We start from the raw sequence: 23,566 nt of genomic DNA on the forward strand, positions 1-23,566 counted from the left end.
CGAGTCAGAATTCGAAGGATTTTCTACTGAAGACCTTCATAAATCTAACTCTATGACTGAAAAAAAAAAAGCATGTGGTATTTGATAATGAATCTGACGTTTCATTTTCCGAAAGTGAAAACTGTGAATCCGAGATCTCCGACAGCGATAAAGAAAATGAATTGGCACCTGAATGGAGTGAAAATTTAAAAACTGTTTCTTTTGGTGATTTTTCTGAAGAAACTGGACCAAGTCACAGACTTTCCCAGAAGAGTAAAGCCTTAGACTATTTCTTTTTACTTTTTCGAATGAGCCTATTTGAAATCATTACGGTGGGAACGAACCGTTACGCTAAACGTAAACAAAGCGTAAGAAACGATAGTTTGTGGTTTCCCATAACCTTAAATGAAATTAAGACTATTTTGCCATAAATATTATTATGGGTATCAGAAAGTTACCCAGAATAACAAATTCTATCGTAAAATTTTGTTGTATACCCAATTGAATATTAGCTAATAACCCATTTTCTATAGCGATGTTTGAACAAAATTTTAATAATTTTATATTTTGTTGAATTTACCTGTATCTACCTGCAATTAGAGTCACTTTGTGAGAAAAATTATAGTATAGAATTGGTTGAGAATATTTCATTAAATTATCTTCCAAAAATCAGATTAATATATCGATAAATAAAAAAGTTATAGTTGTTTAATGAAACCAGACTAAATTTATGATTACATTAGAAATTAATTGAAACACATAAGGGGTGTAATTTGGTCAGAAATATAGTAACGAAAGGGTTAAAGTTAACATCATGTGGCAATGGAGGCAGTTGTTGTAAGAGAGGGGGGTGAAACAGAGCAGACAGGAAAAAAGAATAAAAGAAAAGGGAAAGGAAGAAATAATAGATACACGTGCCTCCTCTCGTACACCGCCTTACTTATAGACAAAGAAAATATTCAACATTAAAATACATTTAAATATCTGCACCAACCTGCAATGAAAAAAATTTGTTCCACTTTTTAAATCTACACCATTTTCTTTTTGTTTATTTGTTTTTTTTAATCAAAATTAACCAAGTTTTTTTTTTGTTCATTTTTTTTTCTTTACTTTTATTTTTCTTCCACTGATTCCTTCTACACACACACACAAACGCACAACACACACACACATACATACACACACCTACCTGGATATCTGCATTCCAAACCCTGCCTAACACTCCATTTCCTCCCGTGCGCCCAACATCAATCATCACCATTCAATGTGTGGAAGTGAACATACAAAAAAATCTCAAGAAATTGTTTATTTTTTAAATAAATAAAAAGTTGGTGTTTGAAGGCGTGGCCAGTTTGTTTGTGGGGTGTGGCTTCACTGATGACGTGCATGTGATTTGGTGATGTGCATGTGGTTTAGGGCACACTGTGTTTGTTGTAGGTATGGCTTGGTTAGTAATGCACATGTAGCTTTGAGTGTGTGACCTGTTTGTTGAGGGTGTGGTCTCATTAGTGACACATATGATTTGGGGTGTAGTTTGTTGAGAGTTTGGTTTAGTTAATGATGTGTGTGTGGTTTGACCGTTAGCATTAGGGTTAAAGTCTGGTGTGGTTTAAATGTAGTTTGGTTTGTAATGGGGGCATGGGTCAATCTAACGCAAAGAGAAAGGGATCAGGTTAGCTTTTGACCAGTCTGCACTACTTTCCATATTGCACCCCAGTGTTCTGGTCGTGATGTGGGTGTGGACAGCCTTAGACAAAGATTATTATTATTATTATTATTATTGCCAGTCTGCAGTTTACACTTCATATTGTTGAATTCCAGTTTCACACCTCACTAAGGTTTCAAACCCCACTGTCCCTTCCATATTAACTGTTGCAGTGAAAAATCAATCACATGAGAGTAATTGGGAGACAAAGAACTTACTGAAAAAATTATTTACAAAGGCGGGGGTGGGTGGCGGGGCACAATGGTTGGTGGGGGGGTGGTATTACTGACAAAAGGAGGAGGAGTCCCCTCGCCCATCGTAGGCTAACACTGTAACTCTTGCCCCCACCCCCCACCCACCTCATCGACCCTTTCTTGGTGATGACAGCTCAGTCCGAATGGCCAAACAAAGTCCTAACGAAACAACACCACAACAACGATCACAATGAAAAGGTGTTACAACAGCAACAACAACAACAACATGATGATGATGGAAGGAATCAGTACTGGATTACGGCATGGCTTTAGGGGCCTCCATAAATTTACATGAAAAAGTATTGAAAATATTCCTTGAAATAGTGGTGAGCCCTAGGGTCTACAAAACCTTAACCTGGCTCTGGTTTGTGGGTCAGAATCGATGGTCAATGGACAGAAAACAAACTTTAAAAAGTGTGTTTTTTGTTTTCTAAGTTTCTTTTGAAATTTTTTCTCTTTATTATTATTATTATTGTTGTTGTTGTCCATTGCCAGGTGGGTACTAGGTCACCTTAGAACTAAAATTAAACCAGTTTTCTACACTACTACAGTCGCTTGAAAATTTAAACCGAGTTGAACGTTTGTCCAACCAAATGGAAAAACCACCACTACAACACTACTGCCATCATCATCATCATCTTCATCACAACATTATCATCACAATACTACCTCCTCCTCCTCCACTATGCCAAGGAGGTACCCAGTACTGAGTACTGCAATGTTGGTTGGGAAATTATGGAAGGTGTGGAGGCATTTTTTCTACTACATCTGTCAAGTTCAACTCAACAATCTCCAGTTCATACTTGACATCAAAACTCCAACAGAACTGTTTTTGTGTTGTTTTGTTTTGTTAGTTTTTATCTTTTCTATTTTTCATATTTTGTTATGGTAATTCATAAATTTTGTTTTTGTCATTTGTTTTTTTTTTTTTTTGGTAAGGGCATTTTCTTTTTGAAAGGGATTTGTTATAATTTTTTTTTTTTTTTGTCTTTTTGCCTGTCTTTGGCTTTTGGTTGATGGATTCAGTCTTGGCTGATATCGCTCTCAAATTCCTCCTCTGAAGAACTCAGTCCTGCAGCCTGCAAGCCATGAAGAGGAGACGACACCCTCCCCACTGGATACATGCCAGAAAACTTATCCGAGTATTTTATGGACGATGTGTTTGGCAATCGCTTCTCCATCTTAAATTCGGCCACCAACGGATAGACCTGCACAATAGCTTCTTGGACATTTGCAACACATGGAGCTACAAAGAAAAAAACACAATGATGAGGAGGAAAACTGCTTACAGAGAGGGTGAAAGTTAAAATCTCAACAAACAAAAATTTTTTAACCTCTTTGATTGGAAGCACTCCGTCGGTTACGACGATGAGGGTTCCGGTTGATCCGAATCAACGGAACAGCCTGCTCGTGAAATTAACGTGTAAGTGGCTGAGCACTCCACAGACACGTGCACCCTTAACGTAGTTCTCGGGGATATTCAGCGTGACACAGAGAGTGACAAGGCCGGCCCTTTGAAATACAAGTACAACGGAAACAGGAAGTAAGAATGAGAGAAAGTTGTGGTGAAAGAGTACAGCAGGGATCACCACCATCCCCTGCCGGAGCCTCGTGGAGCTTTAGGTGTTTTCGCTCAATAAACACTCACAACGCCCGGTCTGGGAATCGAAACCGCGATCCTATGACCGCGAGTCCACTGCCCTAACCACTGGGCCATTGCGCCTCCACCTCTTTAATACCAACCCACTCAAGACTGTTCCCCCTAAATTAAAAATTCCCATCAAAATTTCATGTTAATTTATGTTCCAAACACCAGCTTGATAATGACAAATATATTTTAATAAACACTTCATTATTTTCAAAATTAATTGCAACAAAGGCAGTGCATTTCAACAGAAATATGGTAACAATTAATTAAAATAGCCATCTATGCATCATACCCAATGTGCATGCACACAGTCGATAGGCTAATTACTGCTGTATTTGTCCTGATATAACATCTGTTATAGACTTGATTAGTTCCCCGCAGCACCCATTCAGAGTGCCAGATGCATTTCGGCCTTTTGGGGCCTATTCAATGGTGCATACCTAATGCTCAGATGAGAATTTGTAGCTTCTGATATAGGGAAAAGTGAGTAAAATATTCAATGACGTTGTGAATAGCCACCTGACTGGTTCAAAACCCAGCATACACAACGGGGGCAGTATTTAATTTACAAAAGCTATCTGTATATCATACTTAATGCATATACACTATCAATAGACTAGACACTGTCCAGAGATAACACCACTTATAGATTTTACTGTGTTAAAAACACAATAAATATCGGAGATGAAAATTTTCCCCAACAGTAAGTTCCATCATCATCATCCTCCTTTAACATCCATTTTCCATGATGGCATGGGTTGGACAGATTCACCAGAGCTGGCAAGCTGGAAAGCTACACCAAGTTCCAGTCTGATTTGACATGGTTTCTATGACAGGATACCCCATGACCTTCATTACCTGATCCAACAACTTGATACCTCTGTGATTATTTGTATCTAAAGCATCATATATATATATACACTACCGTCAGAAATTAATTAGCACCCTTGATTTGCTCTTCACTCAAGGTATGTGCTGTCACCTAGTGGCCATATCTCGAACTATTGCTTTGTTGCGAGTTCACTGTTGCGCAGAACGATGACGTAACTTTGTTTGCAGAGCAGTTTGAGAGTCTACAGCCTTATGATGTTGACATAGCAGTGAAACAACTTGGAGTGCGGATGCAGACAAATCTTCCTTTGTTTAATAAATATAGGTAGCGCCTCGCAAGGACCGAAATCACACCATACTAAGTTTTCTCATCACATAAGACGTTTTGAACAGCTCATAGGTTAATTGATTTAACCTATTTAATGTAGAAATTTGAGAAGTGCTAATTAATTTCTGACGCAAGTGTATATATATATAAGCAATAATAAATCTCTGAGCACATACATTTGTATATCTACATATATATATATATATATTTATATATATAGGGGGAGGGCTGAAAAGTTCCTGGCTTTGGATAAAAAAAAAATACAGGAGAATCAGTTATGATTTTATTTAACATATTTCTCTCTCAGATTCACACACTTATTGCAGTGGTCCTTCAGTTTTTCTAAGCCTCAGAAGGTTGGGCCTGCAACTAGGCCTTTCACAATACCCTGAAAGCCAAACAATTTTCAGCACTCCCTCGTATGTATATCTATATGTGTCTGTCTATATATATATGTATATATAGGGTGTTCAGGTTAAATTTGACAACTTTTTTGTCTCCTTTTTTAGGAAAAGCTCAATGCATTAGCAAACAGTCAATGGCTTTGGAGAGCATAAAAATTGAAATTGTGTTGAGAAAAAGTTAGCTGACATGGAGTACTGTAAACCATCTGTATATTGAAAAACAGTTATCTGTATCCTGATGATTCAAGCTAGGAATCAAAATGCCAATATTATAACTGCTGCTCTGTAAAGGCTGCAAGATACCATATGGAAGAAAAGAAATGTTCCTTCTCGAGCCATGCCAGGCTCATAAGGGCCGGTTTCCCCGGTTTCAGTGACGTAGAAATTCCCCGCCTGAACGGGATGCCGGTCCGTCGCAAGATTACTCATTTTTGCCAGCTGAGTGGACTGGAGTAACGTGAAGTGAAGTGTTTTGCTCAAGAACATAAAGCATCACTCGGTTCAAGAATCGAAACCACAACATTACAATCATGAGTTCAACACCCTAACCACTAATCCACGCGCCTCCACACAATATGGACAGCTGCAGTGGAGACTGCGTAGCTGTGGCCAGCAAGAAAAGATACAGCAGGTGTTCTGACTGCATCTGCGTACTGGAATCTATCCCCACATCTTTGAACTTGGCCACAGTGGAAGCTGAATTCAGCTACTTTCACTAAACTGTCATCTCCTAGCCATAATCTAGTTGGTACTCTTTGATTTTTTAAAAATAGTGTTATATTTGGATGGGATATTGTTTTCTTTTTCCTTTATGCAAGCTGTAAATTTAGCCTCAACACCATGCACGCATGTATATATATTTCTTTATTGCCCACAAGGGGCTAAACATAGAGGGGACAAAAGTCGATTACATCAACCCCAGGGCGAAACTGGTAGTTTATTTATTGACCCCGAAAGGATGAAAGACAAAGTCGACCTCGGCGGAATTTGAACTCAGAACATAACGACAGACGAAATACCGCTAAGCATTTCACCCGGCGTGCTAACGTGTCTGCCACTTGCCAAGCCAAGTGAAATTGTAGCCAGTGACACATAAAAGGCATCCATACTGGTGACACATGAAAGGTACTCAATATACCTCTTGGAGTGGTCGGTAAAGAAACCTCCCAGCCACACAACCATGCCTACTTCATGTAAGTCATTAAAAAAGATTTCAAGAGATGAAGGAGATGGAAAGGAAAAAGTAAAAGAAAAAGTATGGGGGGGAGTGGAGGGAAATGTGAAAGGAGGAGTTAAAGAGAGACAGGGAAGGGACATGAAATGAGAAAGCCTTAAACAAGACACTTTACCTGTGATGGTGATACTGCCTGTAGAAAAAACCTTTAGTGTGGCCTTGATATTTTTGATCTTGAAGGTGACACCTGGATGGAGTTCTGGTTCATAGCTGGAAATAGAGAGAAATAGGACAGTGGATGGATGGATGGATGGATGGATGGATGGATACATACACACATACATTTGTGTGTGTGTAACATCTTCACCACTACATGAAACAACAAAGGGAGGTAAATGTCCAGCAATATCAGCAACTGGAGTAAATGACAAACATGTGGGGAAATGCTATCTGAACATGTGTGTGCATACATGTGCATGTATATACTCTCTTTTACTCTCTCTTTTACTTGTTTCAGTCATTTGACTGCGGACATGCTGGAGCACCACCTTTTAGTACTTATTCTATCGGTCTCTTTTTGCCGAACCGCTAAGTGACGGGGACGTAAACACACCGGCATCGGTTGTCAAGCAATGCTAGGGGGACAAACACAGACACACAAACACACACACGCATATATATATATATATATATATACATATATACGACAGGCTTCTTTCAGTTTCCGTCTACCAAATCCACTCACAAGGCATTGGTCGGCCCGGGGCTATAGCAGAAGACACTTGCCCAAGATGCCACGCAGTGGGACTGAACCCGGAACCATGTGGTTGGTAAACACGCATATATATATATACATATATACGACGGGCTTCTTTCAGTTTCCGTCTACCAAATCCACTCACAAGGCATTGGTCGGCCCGGGGCTATAGCAGAAGACACTAGCCCAAGATGCCACGAAGTGGGACTGAACCCAGAACCATGTGGTTGGTTAGCAAGCTACTTACCACACAGCCACTCCTGCGCCTATGTATGTATGTTTTGTTTTTCATCCTGCAGGGTGTCCAATAAACACCCTCCCCACCAAGCAAAGGGCGGACGAACTCTTGAGAGTCAACGTCCATCCAATAAATGTCTTAAGGCTGTATCATGCGTGGGGACATAGAAATAATCAGAATGAATACCCGATTGCGCGGTTAAACCATTGGGAGTGAAGGACTCCCAGCCTCTGTTAGGGCATCCTTCTAAGAGAAGGTTACTCAGGAAACTGGGGTAACTCCGACATAAAACTTGCGGCTCAGTGGTTACCGATGATGTTCACGTGTTCTTCTTTTCGGATTATGGCTGCTGTTGCTTAGTGAGTGGGATTGACTCAGTGCACAGCCTTTCCTCACTGCACAGGCATTGCACGATAACAACATTGATTAAGCTTCGTGCAATGGCCATACTCGATAACGAGGGGGGCAGCCACCATGTATGTATGTATGTATGCATGCTAGTATGTGCATACATGTTTGCAAGTACATTGTACATGTGTGCAAGAGTGTGTACATGCAAGCATGTGTGTGTGTTGTGTGTGTGTGTGCAAGCATGTGTGTGTGTATGTGTGTGCAAGCATGTGTTGTGTGTGCAAGCATGTGTGTGTGTGTGCAAGCATGTGTGTGTGTGCAAGCATGTGTGTGTGTTCATGTGTGGAAACGTGTGCATCTATATTTGTGTGTGTATATGTGTACATGATGAATGCATCCAAGGGAAATGTGTGTGTGTGATTGGATGTGTATGCATGCAAGTGTATGTGTAGTTATGCGTAAAAGTGTGCATACATTTTTGCATGAGTGGATATATGTACCCATGCAAGTGTGTTCACATGTATTTATGTGCAAGTGTGTTCAAACATTTTATGCAAATGCATGTGCCACTTTGTAGCAGAAAGAGGATTAAATATTTTAACTGTTTCTGTATCCGTGTGTGTGTGTGTATGCGTGTAGCCTCTAGACCAGTGGTTTCCAACCAGGGTTCCGCGGAACCTTAGGGTTCTGCCAGTACAGTCCAGGGATTCTGCAAGAAGTTACAAAACTGCTAAAATCGGCAGTAATTTTTAATTTTCCTGTGCAGATATGTGTGCATAAGACTATTAAATTATTGCACAGGGGTTCCCCGAGTCAGTGGAATGTTTCCTTGGGGTTCCGCTCCAGCAAAAAGTTTGAAAAGCACTGCTCTAGACACTTACCTGGCCTGCTGTGGGTATTGTTTGGAGAAAAGGTTAATCTTGATGCCGAATGGTAATGAACAGGTCCCCAAAACATTGACAATCCGGAAATTGATAAAACGTACATTAAAACCCAACCTCTGTAGTCTGCGAGCAAAGCGCCTTGCAGCTAATTTTGCTTCGTCCTCACTGGAAAAAAATAATTGGGAGAAAAAATATTAATTCTTTCTATTATAGGCACAATGCTTGAAAATTGGGAAATAGGAAGAGTAAGACAATTACAGTGACCCCAGGGCTCAAATGGTACTTATTTTATCAACTGAAAAAAAAAAGAAAGGTAAAGTTAACCTCGGTAAGATTTGAACTCAGAATGTAAAGAGCCCCAAGAACTGCTGCTAAGCATGTTGTCCAACATGCTAATGGTTCTGCTAGCTCACGGCCTTAAAATGTTCAACATAATTATTTCTACTACTAGCATACCCATGTCATCAAAAATGCTGACAATATAGGCACAGGCATGGCTGTATGGTAAGAAGCTTGCTTCCCAGCCACATCGTCCTGGGTTCAGTCCTACTGCATGGTACCTTGGGCAAGCATCTTCTACTTTGGCCTCAGACCATCCAAAGCCTTGTGAGTGGATTTGGTAGACAGAAACTGGAAGTAGCCTGTCGTGTGTGTGTGTGTGTGTGTGAGTGCTTGACAACTGGTGTTGATGTGTAACTTAGTGGTTTGGCAAAAGAGACCGATAGAATAAGTACCAAGCTGAGCAAAGAATTTAAGTACTGGGGTCAATTCATTCAACAAAAAATGCAAGGCAGTGCCCCAGCATGGCCACAGTCTAAGTGACTGAAACAAGTAAAAGATAATTTTATTAATGATGGAAAATGGTGCATCAAAACAATAAGAGAAACCATTGATAAATGTAAGCAATCTCATACACAGAACTGAAGCACTTTAACAATCAGATGCAGTTGTAACATCTCAGTTGAAGTATCATCTTCCATGTGTGTGTGTGTGTGTGTGTGTGTGTGTGTGTGTGTGTGTGTGGAGGCGCAACGGCCCAGTGGTAAGGGCAGTGGTTTCAATTCCCAGACCAGGCGTTGTGAGTGTCAACTGAGCGAAAAGACCTAAAAGCTCTATGAGGCTCCCGCAGGGGTTGGTGGCGATCCCTGCTGTACTCTTTCTTCTGTTGGCCTGCTCGCTTAGCCAGCAGGGTGGAGTCATTCGAAGGCTAAAACAATGTGAACGCATTGTGACCAGCAATGTATAACAACATCTGATGGTCTGGTCAGTCACATGATCACGTGATATATATATATATCATCATCATCATCGTTTAGCATCCGTTTTCCATGCTAGCATGGGTTGGACGATTCAACTGGGGTCTAGGAAGCCAGAAGGCTGCACCAGGCCCAGTCTGATCTGGCAAATGTTTCTACGGCTGGATGCCCTTCCTAACGCCAACCACTCCGTGAGCGTAGTGGGTGCTTTTTACGTGCCATATATTATATATATATATATATAAACAAGAAAACTTCTCACACACTCTACCACAACAAATCAAATGTCTCTACATCTCTTCCTCACATTTCCACTTCATGTACAATGATTACCTCCCACTTCCCAATCTTGACCTCTTGGCCCGGTGTCACTGTATCATTATTCCCTGCTTGCCCCTGACCCGTGTATTCTAATCACATGCCTTGTCTCACTATTACTGCCATCTGCTAGCCCCTGACCAGGGTGTTCCACCCACGCATAACAAAAACTTTACCCTCACCCTACCCCAACAAATCACCCATCACTACTTCTCTTTCTTGCATTTCCTCCTTCATTCACTATACCTAGCTCTCACTCCCCAATCCTGTCCTCACACCCCAGTTCCTCTGTATCATTGCTATCCAGTAGCCCCACCCACTCCACACATACCCAGATCTTTTGCCACTTACTCACACTCTTCAATCACACTCCCTTCGAAAATATCAGGTCACTTACATTAGTTACTTAGTTAATTTTTTGGCTCAAAAAGCAAAAAAGCAAGGCCATGTAGGGGGACATGGAGTTATGTACAGGGTGGTGTTCATGTAAAGAGTTCAGGCCACTTGTGGTCAAGGGAGACTTTGAACTGATATTATGGTATGCCCTGGGACTTGCCACTATTTATATCTCTCTCTTCCTTTACTCAACCATCTCATTTACACTCTGATCCCCATTCCATGTGAGCATGCCTGGCATTTTGCCACCATCTCCATCCTGCAGTCTCCCACCCTCTCTCTCTCCTCTTCTCCTGCACTTCCCTCAGGTTGGGCAACCATGTATTTTCTTTGTGGTAGCACACCTGTTTCTGTCTTCACTCCTGATCTTTCTCTGGTCAGGTAACCTTGTACTTCCTCTATATCAAGACACCTATAGTCAAGTAAGCAAATAGTACAAGGTATTTTATCAGACACTCTACTAGCTCCAGTGTCCACTACTTTGCCTTTTTCTCACTACAGTGCCATAACAACAATAATCTGTTTGGACATGACAGACACAAAGAAACACTAATTCTTTAACTAGAGGTCCCCAAAGCACTAGGCTGCAGACCAGTACCGGGTCACGAATCGTTTAGTAATAGGCACCAGGCCACACAGAAAGAATAAATTTTGAAATTTTATTTGATTTTGTTTTTTGTTTGTTTGTTTGTTTTTTCGTGTGTGTGTGAAGGTCCATGGTCTAGTGGTTCAGGTGCTGCCCTCACAATTACTAGATCAATTCCTGGACCAGGCAGTGCATTGTGTTCTTAAGCAAAACACTTCATTTGACATTGCTCTGTGGAGTGGGAGAGTAACATTGGCAGAAATGCTTTATGATATATCTTCCAGCTCCCCTATATTCTGAGTTCAAATCCCACCTGCCTGGAGAAAGCAATGGAGGAAACCATCGCAGTATTCATTCCATGTCCAGTCATATTAGCTGAAGTTCCTGTAATCTACATAGCAGCAACAGGAGAAGGGATGAGCCTTACCAGGTCATACAGACAGTACTGGGGTGAAGAGTCACATGGAAATGATTTGCCAAAGTGCAGACCACGACTAGACTAGATTTCTACCTTGTCTGTCACAATCTGCAGGCTGTTTTTGCATTATATATGCACTACTTTTTTTTTCTTTTACTCGTTTCAGTCATTTGACTGGAGCACCGCCTTTAATCGAGCAACTCGACCCCGGGACTTATTCTTTTGTAAGCCCAGTACTTATTCTATCGGGGACATAAACACACCAGCATCGGTTGTCAAGCAATGCTAGGGAGACAAACACTGACACACAAATACACACACGTGTGTGTGTGTGTGTGTATATATATATACGACGGGCTTCTTTCAGTTTCCGTCTACCAAATCCACCCACAAGGCTTTGATCGGCCCAAGGTTATAGTAGAAGACACTTGCCCAAGGTGGCACGCAGTGGGACTGAACCCGGAACCATGTGGTTGGTAAACAAGCTACTTACCACACAGCCACTCCTGCGCCTATGTATGTATGTATTTATTAAGCACTTTGTGCTTTGTTATACTCATGAGCCCTCGGTCAGTGGTACAAAACAGCTGTTAAAAAGGGAACCAACAATGACACTAAGTGACATTCATACTTTTCCATAAGGAATTGTTGTCATAAGCAAAACAATTCTCAACCAAAACAACAACAAAAATTAGGGTTGGCAAATTTTAAGTTCTTTAAAAACTGAAACATTGCATATAGAAACTGTGGCACATAAAAAGCACCATTCGATCGTGGCCGTTTGCCAGCCTCGTCTGGCACCTGTGCAGGTGGCACGTAAAAAGCACCCACTACACTCACGGAGTGGTTGGCGTTAGGAAGGGCATCCAGCTGTAGAAACACTGCCAAATCAGACTGGGCCTGGTGCAGCCTCTGGCTTCCCAGACCCCAGTTGAACCGTCCAACCCATGCTAGCATGGAAAGTGGACGCTAAGCGATGATGATGATGATATGCACTATGTATGTATTTATTAAGCACTTTGGGCTTTGCTATACTCATGACCCCTTGGTCAGTGGTACAAAACAGCTGTTAAAAAGGAACCAACAAGGACCGAAGTGACATTCATACTTTTCCATAAGGAATTGTTGTCATAAGCAAAACAATTCTCAACCAAAACAACAAAAATTAGGGTTGGCAAATTTTAAGTTCTTTAAAAAACTGTAAGATTGCATATAGAAACATCTGTTCATGAGAACTAGTAGCAACAGAGACAGATTAACATACCTGGTTGCACCTGTACAGGTGACTTTACCCGACGACCAAATACTCGCAGTTGTATTTGGCCTTCTCAGCTTCATATTCAACATCTTTTGGGTTGAGATGAAAATAGAAAAATTTAAAAAAAAAACACATTAAAAATATAAAAAACACAAATTTTTGTTTTCTTACATAATGACATGAAAACTGGGAAGTCGTAGAATAGAAGCCTTTCTTTATATCTTTCTTGCTCAAGGTCAACTGAAATTAAGATACTAACTCAAGCAGATACCAACCCTATGACAGGGACTCCATATTTACCACAAGGAAGAGCAAATAAGGTAAGGATATCTCGAGTAGAGCCTTACTCGACCACATAAGGCTGTGAAGTAAATTACTTGTAACCTGGTTCTCCTTAAAATGTTGTTTTCCCCCCTCCTCCCAGTAAAAAAAATTAATCTTTCATTGGTTGTGGCTCAGCTAGGATGCCAACATTAGATTGGTTTATTTCGCCAGCCTCGTCTGGCACCTGTGTCGGTGGCACATAAAAAACACCATCCTAGCGTGGCCGTTCGCCAGCCTTGTCTGGTACCTGTGTCGGTGGCACATAAAAAGCACCCACTACACTCACGGAGTGGTTGGTGTTAGGAAGGGCATCCAGCTGTAGAAACACTGCCAGATCTGACTGGCCTGGTGCAGCCTTCGGGCTTCCCAGACCCCAGTTGAACCGTCCAACCCATGCCAGCATGGAAAGCGGACGTTAAATGATGATGATGATGATGAAACTAATCCAGATGTGGATGTAAGGTTAGTAAGCTTGCGTTCAAACTAGGTGGTTTGGGGTTGTGTCACTGTACAGCACCTTGGGTAAATGTCTTCTGCAACAACCCCAGGCTGAACAAAGTCTTGTGAGTGAATTTGGAAGGCAGAAACTGAAAGACATCCAACAAAAATATGTACAGACATGACAGAAGTAAATAGACACCCTTGTAATTGTTAAAAATCTATTTAAATCTAAAATTATACATTCAAATTATTTGTTAATTATTATGTGAATATCTAATATTTAGTAAGACATTTGGTGCATGAGAGAGTTTGATGCAGCTGCCCTCATCTGCACCTCCTGCTGCAAAGTTGGTTCATCTGGGACACCTGACAGGAAGAGGTCCAGCTTTATTTTGAAGACACCTACATTCACCCCATGCAGGTCTAGACACCTACATCCACCCATACATTTTTTTATAGTTTAATTTTTCTTAAAGAAACACTCAATTCCTCTACCTCGTTCACCCATCCTGGTAATGTGCACTTGGAAAGGGGTATCATCACTCATGTTGATACCTAGGTCCCTCACTGACTTAGGCTCTGCGATTGAAATTCCCTGTGGACCGGTGTACCCTATAAGTTTCATATTCAGTTTTGGATGCTGGTAGCACAGGGCCTGGAATTTTTCAGCATTAAACTGCATATTATTATCCTCAGCCCATCTGTAAATTGAGTCCAACTCCTGCTGCAGGTGTGCAACATCGCTGGGGTTCTGTATTTTCTGCAAGACTTTCGTATCATCTTGCATAGCTTGCCAGAGTGGCTATCCAAGCATTTGAGGGCATATCTGAGAGGGCCACTATAAAAAGCAGTGGTCCCAAGACAGTGCCCTGTGGAACACTGCTCACTATTTGTGTGTTCATAGAGGTGGCTCCATTAGCCACTACTGCCTGACTCCTATCTTTCAGGAAGTCACTCTCCAAGTTTTCCAGCTATGCCAAGGTCACGCAGTTTGTGGCATATCATGCCATGATCCACTTTGTCAAAAGCTTTTGCAAAATCAAGGTATATTACGTCCACATTTGATTTGTTGAGTAACTGCCTCAACACTCAGTCAATATGTTGTAAGAGCTGGGTCAGGCAGCACCTACCTGGTCAAAAACCATGCTGGGTATCACTCAGCAAGTTATTTTCTTCAAGGAATGCGATTAGTTTCCCTCTGACTATCTGTTCCATGACTTTGCTGATGTGTGAAGTCAGAGAGATAGTATATATATATATATATATATATATATATATATATATATATATATACATATATATATATATATATATATACTATATTTTTCATACAAAATTTAAAGGACTGACCACTAAAAGTGGACAGTCAACATGCTAGATATAGACGTCAAAATCGCTATTTTCCACGAAGAATGTGTCCTCAAATAAAAACTCAGCACTAACCAAAGTGTCCTATTTTTTACGCTTTGGTTTGTGCTGAGTTTGTATTTGAGAACACATTCTTCGTGGAAAATAGCGATTTTGACGTCTATATCTAGCATGTTGACTGTCCACTTTTAGTGGTCAGTCCTTTAAATTTTGTAGGGTAAAAATATTTTAATCTTCGGATTTTTTAATATGCTAGGCCACTGGTTTTAATTGATTAATATCAATTTCTACCCTTATTCAATTTTATATATATATATATATATATATATATATACTTTTGGTGCAAATGGTTTTAATATACAGCACAGTGTTTTACAATCCTGTAAATAATAATGATGGTATTTATATAAGCTTAAAGCTTATGGCGATCACCGTGCAATGACTAAGGAAAATAGTTTAGTAAAGGGGCATATAAACTCACGACAGAAAAAAGGTTTTCCTCTGTGTGTGGGACTCGAACCCACATCCCTTTGCTAACACAACTAAGTGTGTTAACTTTACACCAGCGAATTAGCCTCCACTCACGGAGTAATGATGGAGTCATCTGGGTGACTATAGTGATGGTGGTGTTTATGTAATTGATGCCATAACTTCACTGGGATCACAAAGACCACTGAGAATTTCCACTAGATTTGAAATAAGAAATTCACAGCTCAGATATGGCATTGTTGTTAAGAAGTTTGCATCCTGTTCAGTCCCACTGCATGACACCCTCAAACCATTCAAAGCCTTGTGTGTGGATATGGTAGGCAGAAACTGAAAGAAGACCATCACATGTGTGTGTATAATTCCTGCGGTCGATTTGTTCAACTAAGAAAATGCCAGCCTCGCCTGACCTCCGTGCCGGTGGCACGTAAAAAGCACCATCCGATCGTGGTCGTTTGCCAGCCACGTCTGGCACCTGTGCTGGTGGCACGTAAAAAGCACCCACTACACTCATGTCATGGAGTGGTTGGCGTTAGGAAGGGCATCCAGCCGTAGAAAAACTGCCAGATCAGACTGGGCCTGGTGCAGCCTTCTGGCTTCCCAGACCCCAGTTGAACCGTCCAACCCATGCCAGCATGGAAAGCGGACAAGGCAGTGCCCCAGCATGGCTGCAGTCAAATGACTAAAGATATATATCTGTTTGGTGATGCAAACATCACCAAATTATATAAAATGGAATGCCAGTCTGCCATAGGGTTACCATTTCTGATTTGTTTTGAAAATGAAAATAGAAAGTAAATCCAAAATATGTACATTTCTTATATAGATAATCAGTAGAAGTTTACAGACTGACTTGAGGGTTGAGAAATTTGTGCCAAGTGCCAATACATGAAACCCTCAGCCCTTGAGTCATTCAGTAGATTCTGCAAATTATGAAAGGCAGTGCCACAATCTACCTTTCACTCTGAGCAAGAGACCCTTTGTCACTAGTAGGGATAGAAGCTTTCTAAACTTTGCCCAGGCTATTCTTGTTCTAGTGGTAATAATCTCTGAGCATCCACCCCCACTACTAACTTGGTCACCTAGGTAGCAGAAGCTATCAACTACTTCTAGTTTCTCCCTCTGGAGTGTGATGGAATCTGTTTTCTGAGTATCTAATGGTGTCTATTGCCCCTGTGCATCTGCCACACATGAAATCTATCTTCTCGGTTAATTTTTCTTTATGTTGCTGCACCTCTTATGTGTCCATAGCTTACAATGGGTACATCTTATGGAGTTTCTACCTACACCTTTTCTACAGAACGAGCAGGACCACCTACTTGAGGAGGTGTGTGATGAGTTCGCCTTCATACTTACCAGAACTTTGGTCTTTGCTACATTGACTCTAAAGCCTTTTGATTCTAACCCTAGCTTCCACACCCAAAATTTCTTTTCTAGTTCCAGTAGTGATTCTGCTATGACGGCCAGGTCATCAGCATAGAGCAGCTCCCGGGGGCAACCCGTCTTGAATTCCTCTGTTATTGCCTGGAGGACTATGATGAATAAAAGGGGACTGAGGGCTGAACCTTAGTGGACCCCTACTTCTACCCGGAATTCTTCACTATACTCATTGCCAATCCTAACCTTACTAACGGCCTCTCTGTAAAGGGCCTGTACAGCCCTTATTAACCATTCGTCAATCTCCAGTTTCCGCATCGCCCACCAGATAAGGAATCAGGGGACCCTGTCAAAGGTTTTCTCCAAGTCCAAGTTTATCTTTAGCCAGGTATTTCTCCTGCAATTGTCGAACCAGGAATATGGCATCAGTGGTGCTTCTACCCGACACAAAACCAAACTGCATCTCATCTAAGCAGACTCTCTCCGTAATGACCCTCTCCATGACCTTCATCACCTGATCCAGCAGTTTGATACCCCTGTAGTTATTTCTATCTAGAGCATCACCTTTACCCTTGTAGCAGTTGACTATGGTGCTGCTACCTGGTTTACAATGCGGGTGACTAGGCACACACCACCAGATGTTTTAAGCATCTCAGCAGTGATTCCTGATGGGCCGGGGGCTTTTCCTGGCTTCATACCCTTAATTGCTTTATCTACTAGGGAGCTGTCTATTCAGATAGCTGGTCACTCTACTGGGTCAACATTTGGCAGGCTCTTCATTCTCTGCATTCAGCAGTCTTTCATAATGGCTTCTCCAAGCCTCTTTCTTTTCAGAATCATTAAAAGCAAGTGCACCATCATCCATGTGGACACATTTCTCTCCCATGACATCACAATTTTCTCTCACACACAATCTTGCAATCCAAAATACCTCAGTTCTTTGGTCCTCACGTTACTGGACATTGGAAAACTTCTTTTCTGCTTCCCCCTTGGCTATGTATGCCTACCACCCAGCGTCCCTTTTGGCTACCTGGTACAGTTCCCTGCTACCCCCACTTTTCCAGGCCTGTTTCTTTGCTCTAATGGTTTTGTCTACTGTACTATTCCATCACCACGTAACTCTAGGTCTGAAAGGGACTTTGCACCATCTACAGACTTGGTCTGTGGCACTCAGCAAGCTGTCCTGTAGGAATTTCCAGCTACCTTCTATGTCCGACGTCTGTAGCTCCTCCTCCCTCTCCTTAAATTTCTTGATGAGGATATCCCTAAATCTCTGACCATATGAAGGGTTCTTTAGCTTCCAAATCCTTCTTTTTTGGCTTGGTCTGCTTCTTGGTATCCTTGGTATCCTAAAGTCACTAATGACTAGCCTATGCTGGGGGGTACATTCTTCACCTGGGAGGATCTTTGTATTTAAGAGCAGCCCTGCATCCCGCTGTCTGGTGAGTATGAAATCAATCTGGCTAGCAGAGTCCCCTGATTGATAGGTTATAATGTGGCTGTTAGGCTTCCTGAAGTTAGTGTTGCAGATTAAAAGGTTACATGCATTACAGAACTCCAGTAGCCTGGTTCCCTCTTCGTTTCGGGTGCCAATACCATGGCCACTGTGTACCCTAGTGAAGATACCAGATTCCCGCTCAACATGCCCATTAAAATCTCCAGCCACAAAGATGAGGTCATTGCCACTCGTCTTTGAGGTAGCCTGTAAAAGAGTGTCCTCCTGACCATTTAGTAACCCCGCATGTTGGGCATAGATAATTGTAGCTATGATGTTCTGCCTTAGCTTCAGCACTATCGCATACCCTAACATTATGACCTTATCCACCTATTTCTCTGCAAGGAATATGCCTACACCCACTACACCATCCATGTTACCTTGCCAGAAGACTTCATACCTATGTGCCTTGCCTGTGAGGACCCTAGTTGAAGCTCCTCTCCTCTTGTACGCAGCATACATCAACCCGTCGCCTACACACATGATGGCCTACAGCATATCACATCTGTCCCTCTCAATATATAGGAGGCACATGGCCTAGTGGTTAGAGCAGCAGACTCGCAGTCGAGGGATCGCGGGTTCAAATCTCAGACCGGGTGATGTGCGTGTTTATGAGCAAAACACCTAAGCTCCATGCGGCTTTGGCAGAAGGTAATGGCGAACTCCTGCAGACTTTCTCCACAACTTTCTCTCACACTTTCCTCCTGCATCTTGCAGCTCACCTGCAACGGACCGGCGTCCCGTCCAGGTGGGGAACCTATACGCCAAGAAACCGGGAAACCGGCCCTTATGAGCCAGGCATAGCTCAAGAAGGAACAAACAAACATAAGCATACCTACACAACTGCAACCCACGACTTTATTTTCTCATAGCTTCTAGAAAACTGTATATTTTTTAATGAATTTTTTTTTACAAATATGCTTTAGATGGCGTAGATTCTGATTATATGTTGTGTAGAAAAATTTCCCTGAGTGGGGAAAGGGGTTTCAGAATATTCATATGTTCGTTTGGTTTCCTCATACCTTTCAGAAAAATTGGTATTTTGTAATGAAATTTTCTACAAATACTTTTCAGAGTGTGTAAATTACAATTATCCCAGAATTTTCAAGATAAACAAGGCAGTGCCCCAGCAAGGGCACAGTCTAATGAATAAAACAAGTAAAAGAAGCAAAAGATTAAATTCCAATATGATTGGAATCTACATCATGTGAAACGGATTTGTAGAGAATTTCATTAAAAAAATATCCATTTTTCAGAAACAAAGTAAATTCCTGTGAATCTTCTGAAACTTCTCTCCCCACCTGCAGAAAATTTTTTTGAAGGAATTTTAGTTTAAGCACCCAGTATTTATCTCATGAAAACACATTTACTGGAATGATGATGCACCCACAAGTTGTCCATTGCTGGGATTTAAGCAGAAAATTCGAAAACTAGTGGAACTTTCAGGATTTATAGGAAAGTGGGGGGAGTTTAAAAATGCTTTTAATATTTTTTTTCATGATCTTAACAAATTCGCCAAAATTTTCTAAAAATTCCAAAACAAAAAAAAAACAGTTATGAAGGATCAAATGGGGGTGCTTAAAACAGAATTCAGCCTTTTTCTTTTCACTACAAATTCCGATATAATCTGAAGCTTATTTCATTACTATCCATTTATCTGGAAGCTATTATTAGGAAATAAATTCGATTGCGGGGAAGGGCACGCTTTAGTAGATATGCCTCTCGGCTCGGCATATTCGTTTAATGTTGATTGCCGGAAAAAGAAGAGTACTCAATACCATAGTAGAGGGTTAATAATTTATTTCGGTCGAGTCAGTCTCGCGCTACTCTGAGTTTCACCTGTAATTGCCCAGGATCTTCAGGCAAGTATATATATATATATATATATATATATATAGCATTATTAAATCTCAGAATGAGATTGAAACAGTAATATGTGTGTGGAGGCGCAATGGCCTAGTGATTAGGGCAGCGGAATCGCGGTTTCGATTCCCAGACCGGGCGTTGTGAGTGTTTATTGAGCGAAAACACCTAAAAGGTCCACGAGGCTCCGGCAGGGGGGGAGGGTGACCCCTGCTGTACTCTTTCTCCCAGTCTTTCTTCTGTTGGCCTGCTCGCTTAGCCAGCGGAGTGGCGTCATTCGAAGGCTAAAACAATGCGAACGCATTGTGACCAGCGATGTGTAACTACATCTGATGGACTGGTCAGTCACGTGATGGTGATATATATATTTGAAAACCCCACTGGAATGGGAGAAAGCGCTAATAATCTGAATGATATGATATATATATGTAAAAAATGTAATATAAAAATATCTATAAACATGAACCATCCGATCTTCTGATTACCTCATTTCTTTTAATATATATATATATATATATATATATATATATATATAAAGGTAAATAGATAAGGGTCGCGGTGAAACAGGCCCCAACAAGCAGTTTCCCTCCAGCATGGATCACAAAGTCTATGATTGCATGTGTTGAAACAACACGAAATAGCCGGTTGGTGGAAAATGGGTTGTGAATATATATTTTTTTTTAATAAAAATGTTGCAGTAGTATAATTATTTTTGCGGTAATGTTTTTAAAAAAATGTGGCTAGCACATGGCTCAAAAGAAAAAGAAACAGAGAAAGAGAAGGAACTAGAAGACTGCGGAATAAAAAAGTGTGGTGAGCAGACAATGAGCAGGGGAGGAAAACGGAGAAGATAAACAAACAAACAGAGGGTGCAAGAAGGAAGATGTGAAGATGATAAAAAAATTATTTTTATACAACTTACGCCATTCTCTCTCCTATACTCCACGTGCAATCCCTCCATGGCAATCTTCTTGAGGTTTAAGTGACATCGGGTATTGAAACTGCAGACCACGTTGTTGATGATAATGTCTACGATGGGTTGGTCGTCCTCAGACACAGCAGTGGAATCAGGTTCGGTACCCATGCCCGGTTGCTGATGTCCCGAGGACGTGATGTCTGTACATTTGTTGTGAGATTGCTGTTGTTCTTCCTCGCGGTTGGTGATCATTGTTGTTGTTGTAGAATTGCTGCTGCTGCTATTGTTGTTGTTTAGTACCTCTTGCCCGGTCGGACCCAGGGAAGAAGATGTGAGAGAGACGGAAGAAGTGAGAGACGATACCGTGTTGCCGGCGAACTGGCTGCCGAGGGGAGAAGCCATTTGTATCTCGTTTCAAACAGCGGATACGAACTAGGGACGGGGGCAAAACTCACCTCCACCACTAACACTGCGAACAAATAAACGCATGCATATAATTATTATACACGCGGGTATATATAATAATAAACATGCATCTATTTATGCATATGCACCAATACTATTTATAAGTCTAATATATATATATATATATATGTATATATATGTGTGTGTGTGTGTGTGTCCGTTTTGTTTTAACAAACTATTTCCGGAAGGGAGTGTTAATTATTTTTGTGTTTTTGTTCCTCGACTCTTCTTTTTTCCGTTGTTAAATTAAAACAAGGATTGAAAATGCCTAAAGATACACATTAAATAAAACAGGAATTGAAATACCTAAATATCTACATTAATACAAATACACTGCGAAGCCATATAAATACGGGGGGGGGGGAAATTAGCACAAGACATTACTTATAGAAATATATATATATATATGTGTGTGTGTGAATTGAAGAGGGTACACAGTAGAGTGTAGCAAGGTTTTTAAAGAGCTGATTGACAGAGGGAAGGAAGATTCGTGTGGAAGAAAAAGCAGGAGAGGAGACTAGATTCAGGTATAAAAAGAAAAAATAATAATAATAAAGGCTACAATAAGAATTTAAAGGGGGTATGGCATAATAAAAATATGATGTAAGATGGACTTAGGAAAAAAAGAAAAAAATAAAGGAGGAAACAGGAAGGGAAATAAGAATCCGAATGTGGACGGAGATATTCTGTGAAAGCGGTAAAAATTAGTTGTAATAGTATTTTTGTGTGTGGTTAGTGATGTCTCTTGCTAGTAGTTTTCTTCACCTCATTATTCCAATTCTTTATTTCTTCCCTGTTCATTCTTTGAGAGAATGAGAGAAAAATAGAATAAATGGAGAGTAATAAAGGTTTAAATAATAGTAATAATGAAAAAAAATCAAAGGGTAGAGTCGAATTTGTGAATGTAAAAGTGGTATATGTGTTGGTGTGTGTGAGGTGTTAGTAGTGAAAATTTTTTCCCCTCTCCAATGTTATAATAAACTTTAAATGTTTTCACCTATCATATATATATATATATATATAATTATTCATTTTATGGATATATGTATGTCGTATTTATATCGCTGTACCCACGAAGTGTTGGTGTGTTTCTTATATAAGTAGTGTGTGATGTGGATAGACAAAATTAAAAGGGTAAAGTTTGAATGATGTGGGTCTTTTTGTCCCTTTCTCTTTATATATTAATAATGTGCTGTCGCCTTCTTTTTTGTATTCCCCATGTATTAAAATATATTTTGTTCTGACCAAACTTCCCACAAATGGAAATATTTAAACACAAAACGACAGAGATATATTACTATATTATCATTACATTAGATTAGATCAGAAAATAATAATAATAATAATAAATACAATAATGTAAAGTTTTATAATTATTACAAAGGTTTTTTTTTTTAGGGGGGAATGCTCAAAGTGAGAGAAGAAAGGTTTTGTTAAAAGCAACACTCATGTATTTGGCACCGATGAGAAGCGAAGAACTTTCGGTCGGGTTTGGCAAATTTAGAGAAACGACATCACTGGTTCCAAAGGAAACGGTCAGCGTTACCGAGAACATGGTTTCTCAATAGGCGTGACAAGGTCGCCTCTAACAGAGAAGCACAAACACAGGAGCAGCCTCCATTTTTGTTTCCTCAACTCCCGTCTTCCGAATCGACCAATCAGAAACGAAGACAACTCTGTTTCAAGGGCAGAGCACTCTTGACAGACCATCAGTACTCTTACCAAAACCACGTGATGCCCTTTATGTCGAGAACCCCCCCCCCCCTTTTTTTTTCTGTTTAGTTTAATTTTTATTAGTCATTTAAGTGTAAAAAGCGCCAGACCCATTCGTTGCTATGTTGCACCCACGATCGCGAGATTGTGGATTTGATTCACAGACCGGGGGCAGTCCATTAGATGATTTTTTTTTTGTAGCATCTCTCGTTGTTCTGTGATCGCTTTGACATTTGATGTTTGACATACACCGTGCACCTGTACAGGCAGTGTCGATGTCATGGAGAGGTGGAGCTTACGTGTAGCACACATTTTTGATCGCTATAAATAAAT

General features: G+C 40.7%; 1 protein-coding gene across 1 annotated transcript; it reads right to left on the reverse strand.

Moving 5' to 3' along the window:
* Window positions 1-1,086: 1,086 nt before the first annotated feature.
* LOC115223436 (TATA box-binding protein-like 1) lies at window positions 1,087-23,195 on the reverse strand. Its single transcript, XM_029793989.2, has 5 exons — window positions 21,062-23,195; window positions 12,792-12,874; window positions 8,551-8,718; window positions 6,499-6,593; window positions 1,087-3,184 (listed from the first exon to the last, which is right to left on the reverse strand). The coding sequence occupies exons 1-5, from the start codon at window positions 21,455-21,457 to the stop codon at window positions 2,961-2,963; spliced, it is 966 nt and encodes a 321-aa protein (XP_029649849.1). The 5' UTR covers window positions 21,458-23,195; the 3' UTR covers window positions 1,087-2,960.
* Window positions 23,196-23,566: the final 371 nt, after the last annotated feature.

The sequence above is a fragment of the Octopus sinensis genome, linkage group LG23 (genome assembly GCF_006345805.1).
Source record: "Octopus sinensis linkage group LG23, ASM634580v1, whole genome shotgun sequence".
Classification (NCBI taxonomy): domain Eukaryota; kingdom Metazoa; phylum Mollusca; class Cephalopoda; order Octopoda; family Octopodidae; genus Octopus; species Octopus sinensis.